We start from the raw sequence: 13,160 nt of genomic DNA, 5'->3' as shown, positions 1-13,160 counted from the left end.
GTCAAAAATGTACGAGAAAGAAAAGCAAGAATTAAATAAAAATAATTTCACAACTTTGTTGGCACAGATTGACTCTTGTGGATCCAAGTCGTCCGGCGCAAAAACTCACCCCAAAGATGAGTCGTCCCTGAGATGCAGTTTTTGTGCAATAATGGCTCATTCATGACCTTGTCCACCGGCCTTTCAATGCCCTATGATGAGATGTTGTATCTTCCATTTCTGACCAGTGCACTGCTGAATAATAAGTTTGTAATAGCCGTCTTCCGCCATCGCAATCTCTAGGCATCTCTTTGTTTCTCTGTTCTGAATTGGTCCATCCTGGGGACGCATACAGACAACAATCAAATACAAGACTGTCATCTCTGGCTCATATTCATTTTTTAAAACTGTAATATTTACCTGTTTAAAATCCCACAGCATGTGGAATTTCTTCTGCTGGGCCATTTTGCAGTCGTACAGCCCCGGGTAGACTCCAGAGACGGGGTCCACTAGACAACGGTTGCTGTTGTACTTGTGAGATTTGATTCCGCCGATGTAGATTTGTCCACTGGTGCGATAATAACAGTGCTACAACAAAGAGCAATAATTATACACAAAGAAAAATAAACAACAGTCTGTGTGCATGCAGTGAATCTCTGAACATACCTGAGGGGAGTAGTGGTGGCATCCATATATAATAGGTGTATTACCAGGCATTAGGCCCTGGTCAATGCAGAGATCTGGCATCAGATCTGGCTTCAGCTGCCAACAGAAGCAGAGAGCGAAAGTAACACTTTAAAGCATTGACAAAAAACATGCATACATAACGCATACACAATCATCCAGCGATATTACTTCTGAGGCTCCAGACAGGAATACAATTAAGAGTAATCCTGGCGCAAAATCATCCCATGGTCTTTTTCGGCACTAACATACATCAAATAAGCCATCGAGACAATTTTTTTCGTGTACAAACTATTAATGGAGAAATCCGGTAGAGTGGCTAACAGACGGACGTGGCTAACACTGATTAGCTCGGGGCAGTACGGTGAAGGCATTAAAACAGCTTTTTTAACCACTAATTCTGCTCAAAATAGAGTCCCTACACATAAAACAAAACAACAATGGGCTCCTTCCTTTTTGGATTGACTTTGCTAATCGACTTGAATGGACTTTACTATGAGAGGAGCTGGTACCAGGGCCAGTTGGTAAGTCAAAACACTCGTCTAATAAACTCCAGGTTGGTTCGCCAACTATGTTGTTGATGTTTTGTTTTATGTGTAGGGACTCTTCTCATGCTATTGCAGAGGTTTGGTGTTATTTTGAGCAGAATTAGTGGTCAAAAAAGCCGTTTTAATGCCTTAACCGTGCTGCTGTGAGCTAATCAGTGTTAGCCTCGTTTGGCTGTTAGTGAGTCTTGCGGATTTCTCCATTAATAGTTGTTACATGAAAAATACTGTAATATTGTATAAATAATGAGTCTTCTAAAACAATCCAATGTGATAGTAAAGAAAAAAACATCTGAAGGATGATTGTGATTCAGACTTCAAATGGGGTCACTGATGTTGTTTCTACTTACCACTCCATAACCTAGCAGGTCACGCAGAGGATCCAGCATCGGGTAAACATTATCCAGATACCACTTAAAGGGCTTGCAATTCAGCCTCTCTCTCAGCTTTTTTCTCTCTGTCACATCCCCAATGTCAATGCCGTGATTCTGTGGGAAAGAAGTGTATAAAAAAAAAAGATACATTTTTTGATAAGAGGAACTACAGTGTTTGTACTATTGATTTCCTTCTGAACTCTTTTATGAAGACTGTATTTAGTCGTGATTGATGACGTGTCATCTTTTACCTCTAAGGGAACGTTCCAGGCGATGTTGACATTGTACTTGTATTCATCGAGCCACACCTCCGCCACCCTGAGTGCGTTACGCTTCACTGTTTCACTCAAGTCTGTGACGTACGGCTTCTTGAGACGTTCAATGTGGGCAATTTTAGAGCAAGGTATAACTTCTATGCTTCCTCCACACAGCCACACCTGCCAATACACCAAAAGGTCAAATATGTAAGAAGTATTTGTATCAGGACATTTAACACACTTTATTAAAACTATATGCTTTCTACTTATTCCTAGCAGAAATGAACAATGCTCGAGGAAGCATGATGTATAAAGACTAGCCTCTTTCCTAGAGTAAAGCTTTAATATTCCTGATGGGCATTTGGGTTCCAGACAGCAGTAAGGAATAAAACACACACACACAGACTTCTGCAGGGGTGGCATGTAGTTTGTGCACGCACACACACACACGTGCAAACGCAATGTACTTTTCTAGTTTTTAGAAAAGTACAGCTGATAAACCAACAGCCAAACTAAGCACTGAGATTGACTTTACGGTCAATTAAATCATTTCGTTCAAGTAAAATATTGAAGCAAACAGATTCCGAAGCAGCGTGCACACTGCACTCAAAAGCTCGTAGTCATGGCATGGCCGAACAAAGACATATTTTAACCCATCCCAGTAGAATTAAACAAAGGGTGGGTAAACATCCTGGAGAAAACAAAAAGGATCATGATAAATCCTCCAAGGACCGCATGATTTAGACTGCTGACTGAATTAATCCATGCAAACACCAAGAGAACAAACGTGCACAGAAACAATAACAACCTAAAATCCACAAGAGCTCAAAGTCATGCTAGCATCTATGTGAGGCTCTACTGTGAGCTAATGTCAGCATGTGACATTACCTCAACATGCAACCAATGAAAACAATGCTAACGTGCTAATTGAATACAGATATTGTTCACCATCTTAGTTTTGAGGCGAAATAAAACATTGGTGTGACACTGTTTTGTCCCCGTTTTTTAACTTTGCAGCCTACAGCAAATTTGATGCAGTTGATGAAGTTGATTTTGTGGACTTTATTTAGTGTTTTCATCACTCTGACACACCCTTAAAATCTCACCCGGATGCCGAGCTCTACGTTTTCACCACCGTATATTTTCATTCCCCCATCAAGGCTTCCGATCTCTCCAAAGAACTTGCGATCAGCTACAAGAATCCCCATGATCGACGGGCTCCTACGGACAGCATTTGGAACATTAAGAATTTGAAATTAAAACAGCAGCCACACTTCACACTTCATAGCCTACATTGTCGATGCATTTTACAGTCATTAAAGTGTTAAATGGGGTCACTTCCTCAAAGTTATAAAAAAAATATACAGTAGGTTATAGCGCCAGAGTTTTAGTATTAGTGTGTTTTGAGTGTGTGCTTGATGTTTAAAACTTACTTTCCAGGGTGTGTCTGGTCTTTTAAAGCATACCACTCAGGTCTGAAGGACTCGTACATGCACCAAAGAGCCCAGTCAAAGGCATCCGCTGCAGCAATGTATGGCACCAGTGTCAGGTCATCATACTTGACTTTGTCAAACACTGGCGTCAAGATCACGGTGCGATCCTCTTTAATCCGTGTTAACAGCGGCTCTGCCCTGGACAAATAGTGATAATTAATATCTGGAGGTTTACCACTGCAGAACAGTAAAGAAAACTAAAGTTGTGACATCTCAGGTCATTTAAACTAACCATTGTACATGGACTTCTATGTGAGCGTCCAAGATGGCCACCACGTCCCCCACAGCAACCTTCCATCCCGACAGTCTGGCCTGGGTGAGGCCGAGCTTTTCAGAGTGCCTGACTTTCTTCACCAGGCCTGGACGCTCCTCGTGGATTGAGCTGACGTATTCATCCAGTCGCTCCATTAAATCCTCTGCAGAAAATAAAGATAGAAATCTGAGCTGTAGATTCAGTCAAGTTTACCGTATCAATCCATCCACCCAACAACCACCGCCTCATTGTTTAACCGCAAAATACCCAACCTTAAAGAGCTGGTTCACCCCAAAACACTAACATTTACTTTACTTTAAAGCACACTGTTTTATTTGTGGTGCTCACAAATATGAAATTTTATATTTAAAGGAATAGATTGACATTTTGCAAAATATAGGCACCAGACCAAGCACTTTTTGGGCATTATGTTCCCCGTGTCCGATGTTCACTTGTCGCATGAGCATCTTCCTTCGTGGATTTAATTCAGCATTTTATTTGGGTAAGGGGATAGTGTTAGGGTCTACATAGGACTATTTAATGGAAAATTCGGCACTGATTGTGGAAAAAAATAACAGACTGCAAAAAATCTGACCTTTTTTGGGGGGTAGATGCCTTAAATAAGGTCTGTGGTTTACAAAGGTTACACGTTTTGTTCTACAAGATAAAATGCGTCAGTTATAACCCCACTCTTGAATTTTGAAACTTGTACAGCAATCTTTTACGTGGCTTAATGAGATTACAAACGGCATAAGGCTATATGAGAAAAATTTGAAGCTAGCGAGTGGTGGTGTTTGTTCCAAAGTCATGAAAGTGGTGTTCATCTGTGAAGATTATCTCACTGAACAAGACATGTTAGTATCACAAACTTTCGTTCACCCGTGATCTTATTTTCTGCAATTATCTGACACCCAATGGAAAAATCCCATCAAATTTTTGTGGTGGAAACCAAGGGCGATGCTAACTTCCGGGTCGTCCTACAAAACTTCATCATCCCTGCAGCACTCTATGCCAAGGAATTAGTCAGTCAATAGAACACTTGGTTCTTAAGCTATTTGCATTGCTACACTGACCATTACTGACCCTTTAAGGGCCCAAATACCACTGAGTAATCTACTGTAGCCGGATGATAAACTGAGAGCCAGAAACAGGATGTTGACCCACCGTTGCTGCTGTGATCGTCCACAAGTATGATTTCTTTGAGCAGCCGGGATGGTGTCTTGTCTATGACGCTACGGATGGCCCTCTTGATGATAGAAAGAGCTTCATCCAGGTAGATTAAGATGATGCTGATGGAAGGCAGATCCTCAGGGTACTTTTTCTCAGCGCACCTGCGGAGGGGAAACTTGTGCTTGTAGAAGATGTTATTGCTTCTGAACTTTTGATGCTTTTTCAAATACTGATTCATGCATTTGTAATCAAGGTCTATATCTTAGTTGCGGCTGCAACTATTAGATTTGTTATTGAGTAATCGGTTGGTCACTTTCTCAATGAATCAATTGGTATATTAAATGTCATAAAATAGTAAGTTATATCTACTATATTGCATGTTTTGCCCAACCTGCAGTCCAGAACTTAGATGTAGTAAAATATGAACTTTACCATCATAAAAGACCAACAGAATTAGTCAACCATTGATTATTTAGGATACTAAATAAAAAGCTATACAGATTAAAAGGCTAAAATTATGGGAAAAATATCTGTATGTTCCTAATACAGGTGATTTCTTTTTCTCAGAAAAGATTTACTAAGGGAATAAAAGTGTTAAGTGGATTTGTCAGTCCATTTAGGGAAGTTTTAAAAAGTAATAAAATGTGTGTCTCCATAAAGCAGCTCGTTGGGACGACACCTGTGTGGTTTATAGTAGTTTATATACAGGAAGTTATAACCACCTGTGCGGCCTGGTGTCAGGGATGTCTCTGTTGAGGGGCAGCCTGTCACTGAGGAAGGCGTTGTAGCCGTATCTCTGGAACAACGTCTCAGCCTCCTTCTGCTCCTCCTCTGACAGCTCACCGCCCCACGTTCTGAACAGAGGCGAGTTGGGGTACAGCTTTCTCACCACCTTCCTCTCCTTCTTCACCTCTGCGTTGTTCGGTTTCACCGGTTCCTTCTTCTCAATTTTATTCATCAGATTGACTGTTGACAAAAGAGAGAGCACCTAAGTAGTTGTTTTAACCCTTGTTCTTAATCTGCTGAAATATAAAGTGATGACAGATGGTTAACCCAAACGCTGCCCATCCCTGAAACACAAATACAGCATGAGCTGTATTAACAATTACCAGTGTTGGTCTTTGCTTTGGTGTGGTTATACATGTAGTCCAATTACCTGTTTAACTTTACCTTTATTTAACCAAGAGTCCCACTGAGGTTAAATGTCTCTATACAAGAGAGAACTGGCCAAGACAGGCAGACAGAAAGCACAAAAGGAGATGATTTGAAAGGCAAATACAGCTTTCGGGGGGCATCCCTGAAATCTGATTAGCCACCCCAGGTGCCACCCAGTCAGAGACCCACAGGGTCTTCTTCAAGAGGCTGTAACAGGGTCTATATGGGTATCACAAGAAACTAAATGAGCAAAGGAATCCATCGGTACCAGCCACCTCATGCTAGCTTGTTTGGAAAGGGGCTCAATGTTTGTGAGGGAAACCCTAGATTATTCCCTTGACCTTTCATTGATTTAATGAGCCCAGTTGGATTGTTGTGTGATTATGTTAGTTCCCATAGTAGCCATTTCATTGTAGTGAGACCATTGTTTGTATAAATTGAGCTCCTGTGACCTCTAGGATAATCACAGCCTTCACAACCACAAACAAGAAACCTGGTGCATTCAACAAACATCTTCACTCTAGATTTACAACTGAGCTCAGCAAAGCCGCTGAAAGACAAATAGTTATTCCGAAAAGCTGTTTGTGTGTGTGTGTGTGTGTGTGTGTGTGTGTGTGTGTGTGTGTGTGTGTGTGTGTGTGTGTGTGTGTGTGTGTGTGTGTGTGTGTGTGTGTGTGTGTGTGTGTGTGTGTGTGTGTGTGTGTGTGTGTGTGTGTGTGTGTGTGTGTGTGTGTGTGTACTAGATGTCACCCCTGCATAAGTCAGTGCCCCACTTGGGACACCAGTCACAAAAGTAAGGACACAGCCCTGTTAATTACATATCAGATTAATTTACTTTAACCCAAACCATGAATTATTATCAGCACAGTAATCGATGATGAAAATCATTTTTAGTCGCAGCTCTATTCAATATAAACATTGTTTTAACAGTACTTTAATGTGAAGTAGGTTTGTGTATATCTAACTTAAATATCTAAAAAAACAAAACAACATTTCCTATTAAACCAAATTTCGTCTCGGCCCTATTTAATCTAGACATCTATATACATCTTTTGACTCGCAAATTATCAAACCAATGCTTAAATATATTTGGTTGCCTAAGCCTAATTTTATACTTAAAGACAGGAAAGACTCACGCAGCCTGTCGATGTCTGTTTCCATCTTGTCCATCCTCTTGAGCATACTCTGGCTCCTGATGGAGTCATTGTGGTGGGCCTTCTGGAGTCTCTCTGAATGGGTATGAACCTCCCTTTTAATGGAGCCCAGGTACAACAGAGCGGTGGCCGCCGCTAGGGCCAGAAGTGATCCTTTAATCCAGCCAGATCTCATCCTGGCGCCTCGGTGCATTTCATGTGTTTTGTTTGAAATACGAGGAGAAAGTATTCCCCTTCCTTTAATTGCAGGTGTTCTCTCCCTCTCTCTCTCCCTCCCTCCCTCCCTACATGCACACACACTAAAACATTTACAGCCACACACTTTGAGGCACCATATGATGTAAAAGTTATCCGATATCCTGAAGTTCACACTGAATTGCTTTAAGTGTAGTTTTCTGTCCTGATTTTCAGTGCGCTGCCTCTTTGCATCTCACCAGGTGTACATGATTAGCTGCAGTTACCTGGGAGGATAGAAAACCTGCAGTACTCTGCAGGGAACAGGAACGGGACTGACAGACAAATCAGGTACAAAACTGCTGTAGCATGCATGCTAAACATTCCTGAGACAGGATTTCTTGGCCCTCAAGAAAAATATAATCTTGTGCATATTGTGAGTTTCTCATGTGTTAGTTTATATTACTTTTAGAATTGTATACTTTTTTTTTTTCTTGTTAATGACAGAATCGAATCAAGCTGTACTGGATGTTTGTTTGATTTTTTTAATTGTACACTCTATTGATGTCATTCATATACATTGTGTTGAAACACAAACAGGAACCTGCATCCCTGTCCTATCTGACACATCACTGACCAGCTGTCTCCCTTTATCAGAGGTCCACGGTATAGCCTGTATAATTATGCTTTAGCAAACATAACCCAGGAACAGCTTCTATTTACTTTAAGCATACCGCAAAATCTGATAAACACTACAGTAGACAGGTCAGAGAGGGAGGTGTGAAGGTTGTGTTTACAGACACAGGATAGTTTCCAGTGTTGAAGGGCGACTGTGGCTCAGAGGCAGAGTGGGTCGTCTTCCATTCGAGAGATTGGCTGTTTGATCCCCGCCGCCCCCAGTCCACATGTCGAAGTATCCTTGGGCAAGACACTGAACCCTGAATTGCTCCCTGTGCTGCGCATGGGTGTGTAAATGTGGTGTGAATGGCTAGATTAGATGGTCTGTAGATGTCCACTGCCATCAGTGTGAATGTCTGTGTGAATGGGTGAATGTGACAAACACTATGAAAGCACCTTGAGTAGTCAGAAAACTAGAAAGGAGCTTTATAAGTACAAGTCCATTTACCAGTGTTCCTGTTCACATGCAAAATATTGCTTTTGTAAAAAGACACCAAGATCGTTACTGATGATGACACTAACAATAGAGGATCTGGGCTGATATTTGTAATCTGAGATTACAATCCTTTATATAAAGTACAATAAATGACTTCAGGACCTGTACATAAAACCTGATTAGATAAAGGATTGATGCAGACAGACACACTTGGTTGAGGTAAATTGTGGCCGACAAAAAGTCAAGCACACCTAACACTTTTTTTTTTTCAGTAGCAGCCAATACGTCTCTCTCAAGATGCCATCTGTCTCAGCAGCAGCTCATTTTAAAATGGATGTCATATGTTCTGGAGACACAGCAGATAAAACTTTTGTTAAATTTTATTTCACAAATATATATTTATATACACAATATACAGTGTTTGCACACAATTGGAGAAGAGTAAAATATAATGAGACTTATCATCGGTTTATCCTGTGAACTCCCGCTTCGATCAAAGAAATGTGAAAATCTATAGACAATGACTGTACTGATAAAGATGAAATTAACTAAGCTCAAGGTGCCAGTGGCATGTACTGTATGCCCAACGTTGAGAGCATCCCGGGAGTTACTCTATATGTATAGTTGTGAAAATAGAGATCATTTTTTAAGCATCTTTTTAAAATGAAGCAAAAAAGGACAACACGGACTGACATACAGGGGCATCCACAGCAGGTCAGTGACTCGCAAGGCTGGGGTGAAGAGGTTTGACTCGGACGAGGCGGGACAGTCCCAGCCGCAGACCCTGACCTGGAGACTTCACTGAAGGAGAGGATGAAGAGGGACTTCTACCAACTTGAGCTAGGGAGAGAGAAAAAAGGTAATAATATTTGATTTACTGTAACATAATATAAACGTGTCTCTGAAGTTTTTTTTATTTAAAGTATCAGTGCTGTGGGTGTTCACCTGGCGGGTTCCACTTGGGTACCCTGCCCCCTGCCGGGCTCGGAGATAACGCAGGTTTCGATGTGGAAACTGTTGAAGATGAATCAGGTCTTTTGGGTGTGAGTTTGGCTGTTGGAGGACTTCTCACCGGAGTGGAAGCTGCTGTGACACAAAGTAGTTCTCATGAGAGATATGTAATTACAATTACAGCCAAATAAGCTGAATCTTCTGTGATGAACTTCGAGAACATACCTGTGGCCTGTGGTTTAGACTTTGACGGTTTCGATGGTTGCTTTTCCTTTTTAGAGGCAGGGGACGGTTTGGTCTTCCCGTTCTTGGTGACTTTCTCCTTTTTTGTTTTGCTGACTTTCTTCACTGTGAATTCCTCATCTTCGCTCTCAGCCGGTTCACTGAAATCTTCATCGCTTTCTGAATCTGGAAAGACGTTGTTCTCGTTTTACTGATGCAACAAAATAAATCATTAAACAGGGTGACAGGGTAATAACAACCTGGTGTTAGTTTGGGCTCGTAGTCTTCATCTTCATCCATAAGCTTTTTCTTCTGCTCCTCAGAGGCTTTAGTTGCAGCCTTTCTCTGTCTGGAAAGAGCAGGTGACTCTTTTTCTGATGTGATTTCATCCAGACCTAAAGAAAACAGAGGCGGAAAATGTTCATACCATTTATATCCTTATCAAATAAGGCTGAATTTAGGACAATGTATTTGGCAAACATGAGGAAAATAGTGTGCAATAATAGACGTACACTAAAGTGGACAAAATTTAATGGAATTTACCCAAAACGGCCAAATCTACACTGCAGTTGGACATGTGCGGAATAGTTGGATCCGTGTTTTCATCCACAGCTACTTGAACCTGGACATCTCCTAGAGAAAGTCAACATTGATTTAAGTCGACAGGTCTTTAACAATAAGCAATTAAACGTACGTTTTCAAAGCTCAATCGTACCTTTACTGGTGGGCGACTGGTCCTTTATATCATCTGCATTGTTGAGCAAAGATAGTGTAATGGCTGCTTCTAGATCTCTTTGGTACAACTTCACATCTAATGGTTGTCTGTGAAAAACAGAATTAATGTTGACAAGATTTTAACTCCTAAAATAACTTTCCCAAAATATAACAATGACATAAATCTGGCAGGTTTTGATGTCCCCATATCATGTTACTTTTTGTAATTAGATATTAAATGCACTAATAATGATCTACCAGTGTGTCAAGATGGAACAATGAGGCTCTAAACAAGCTGTACTCAACATTCAGAACATTAATACAGCAGCAAACAATTATTTATGTACATTTGTAGTGGAGTTATGGCGTCGTGAGCAGAGAATGAAGACACTCTACCTCTGTGTGTGTTTATAATCAGAGTTTCTCGTTTCTTTGTTTTGATAGCCGGTTGGCCGCACGTTCATGTTGCCTTAAAAAAACACATTGGTACTCTTGCGTATTGGGGAACAGTCTGTGAGAGCCATGTCAGTATTTTGAGTACAGTACTGTTAATCAAAAACACACACTCATCCAAGTGTACTCAGGTTTGCCTTGCCTTGTTGAACATACAAAAGTCACACTCTTTCCTGAGTATATATATATCCAGCCCTTATTGGCATTCACTTTTGTTGTTACTATCTGACAATCGAGCCACTCTTACTCCAGCTGTGGTTATTTTTGAAGTTCCCTGTTTGAACAGTTTATTTCCTGTCATAAAGTGTGTCCTGTTAATTCAATGCAGCAGCTGTGTCAATTTGGAGAGTAACAGTACTGCATTCTATTAACTATTATTATTATTATTATCAACTACCTTTATCACCTTGTTGTGTGTGTGGCACGCATTGTATCACATTATCTTGTCTACAACTGTACCTGCTCTTCTGGCTCTGTTGGGGTTGTGAGCTGGACTCCTGACTGGGGGACTTGCTTGATGATTTCTTGTGCTCTTGTTTCACATGCTCCCTGGGCTTTTTACTGGGCGGAGCCTTCGCACAGGCGAAATCCTCATCTGTCACAACATGAAGAAAGAACATGGAGATATGTTGGTGGTGAGAGAAGACAGAATCTGTAGCTACATATGTCTGTTTCTACCATCCATTTGTGTACCCTTTCATATCTATGGGCATCTCAAGTCGCCTGCAAATTTGATTCAAGTCCATTCAATTCTATTTACAGTGCCAAATCATAACAAAAGTTATCTCAAGACACTTTACATATAGAGAAGGTCTAGACCACACTCTGACTTATTTATGATTTACAGAGACCCAACAATTCCTCCATGAGCTGCTACATGTCACACTATCTATAATAATAATATTAATAACAATATCTATATACAGTATTGATCCAGCAATCGTGTGCACTGTGGCAATTAAAACTTTACTTTTAACAGGCAAGAATGAGCCCTAGTATCTGTGTATATCTCAAACCAATTACCACGTGGCGAGCTTTGTCTACAAGTCTCGAAACTAAATATGGAAAAATCCCTTAGCAAAAGAAAAATAGTGCAATTTCCAACTGATTAATCATAAACAATACAAGATAAAAAACTAAACCGTGCAGCTCACATTCATCCATTGTGCAAAGGTGGACTGAGTAGCTTGAAAATGAATACAGAAATGCAGCTGTTCATTTTGAGCTTAGTTGATTTCTTTGGTCATTATTCATGCTTTTTTTTCTTAAAGAAACTTGTAACACATCTCTGGTCAACGCAAGCTTTAAAGTGGGGCTTCTGCATGATTATTTGTGGAGAAACTCAGTTTTACAGACCTGTCGAATAAATACTCTTTAGTCCACACAGTCATGAGTGTTAGAGTGTTAGCATCTAATGATTATTTTCATTGTTGATTAATCTGTTGATTCTTTTCTCGATTAAATCCTCGGTTGTTTGGTCTATATAAGGTCAGAAAATAGTTTTTAAAATGTCCTAAAGCCTATGGTGATGTCCTCAAAAGAAGATACTGCAATGTCCAACTGATTCTTCCTAAATAATACTTGCTCAAATTGTTATTGTGCAAAATGCAGCTGCATTAATAACATGAATAGATTCTCACCATCATCAAAGTTCTTTGCTTCAGAGTAATTCACAGCCTTTGTCTTCCTGTATCAACAGTAAACAACATTTAGTTTTCAACAGACAAAAATAAATAAAATCCTCAGGAATTACATTTTAAATGGTCTACATACCTTGATGGTCGCTCCATTGCTTTTAAAACCAAGACTTTTCTCTTCAGCTAACATCAACAACCACATCCACGTTAGGTTAGCAACGTAAACATTGAAAAACCCACAAGCTAATGTTTGTTAGCTGGAGAAGCTAACCTAGCTAATGCTAACGTGCGTCCGACCGAGTGAAATATGCCTACTTTAGCTGACTGGCATGCTAAACTCTGTTATCTAACCTTATATTTCTTTACAAACGTTAGTTTCGTTACACAACTGAAGCTCTTCTCTACCGCTGCTTTCAACCAGCCCGCCTGAACCGACGGAAGTGACGTTTTGTTGTTGTGAGCGAAAACCGGAAGCAGATTAATTCATAAAGTTCTATTTTCAATTATATTATCAAACTATTTATGAAGAAAACAAACTCAATATGGGATTATATCGCCAATAATTTATATATATATATATATATATATATATATATATATATATATGTATATATATATAATTAAAATATATATATTTTTAAATTCCTCTTAGCGTGTAACTATAAGAAAAAAATACTTTTTCCTCTCTCCAACTTTCATAAACACTATATTATATACAAACACAATTTTTCCCCACACCCTCACTCTATATGGAATAAAACAGATATACTTTACAAGAACTGATCCCTATTCTTTAGGGAGTGTTTTAGCAATAATATTATTTGTGCAAGA

The 13,160-nt window shown here is 40.0% G+C and overlaps 2 protein-coding genes across 2 annotated transcripts; both read right to left on the bottom strand.

Annotated features, from left to right (window-relative positions):
* Positions 1–183: 183 nt before the first annotated feature.
* LOC310962861 (putative polypeptide N-acetylgalactosaminyltransferase 8) lies at positions 184–7,257 on the bottom strand (the record flags this gene model as incomplete). The annotated part of the gene is made up of 11 exons (XM_083935464.1): positions 184–318; positions 400–567; positions 646–741; positions 1,559–1,696; positions 1,834–2,019; positions 2,946–3,060; positions 3,273–3,470; positions 3,565–3,748; positions 4,750–4,916; positions 5,478–5,721; positions 7,047–7,257. 11 exons carry the CDS (start codon positions 7,255–7,257, stop codon positions 184–186), a joined length of 1,842 nt encoding a protein of 613 aa, XP_083791590.1.
* Positions 7,258–9,067: 1,810 nt separating this feature from the next.
* Positions 9,068–12,482, bottom strand: rad51ap1 (RAD51 associated protein 1; the record flags this gene model as incomplete). The annotated part of the gene is made up of 9 exons (XM_083935518.1): positions 9,068–9,192; positions 9,298–9,438; positions 9,529–9,711; positions 9,786–9,920; positions 10,069–10,158; positions 10,241–10,347; positions 11,152–11,287; positions 12,333–12,379; positions 12,466–12,482. 9 exons carry the CDS (start codon positions 12,480–12,482, stop codon positions 9,068–9,070), a joined length of 981 nt encoding a protein of 326 aa, XP_083791644.1.
* Between the last annotated feature and the right edge of the window lie 678 nt (positions 12,483–13,160).

This window comes from Echiichthys vipera, assembly GCF_963691815.1.
Source record: "Echiichthys vipera genome assembly, chromosome: 20".
In the NCBI taxonomy this organism is placed as follows: domain Eukaryota; kingdom Metazoa; phylum Chordata; class Actinopteri; order Perciformes; family Trachinidae; genus Echiichthys; species Echiichthys vipera.
This window is presented reverse-complemented; position numbering and strand designations above follow the sequence as displayed.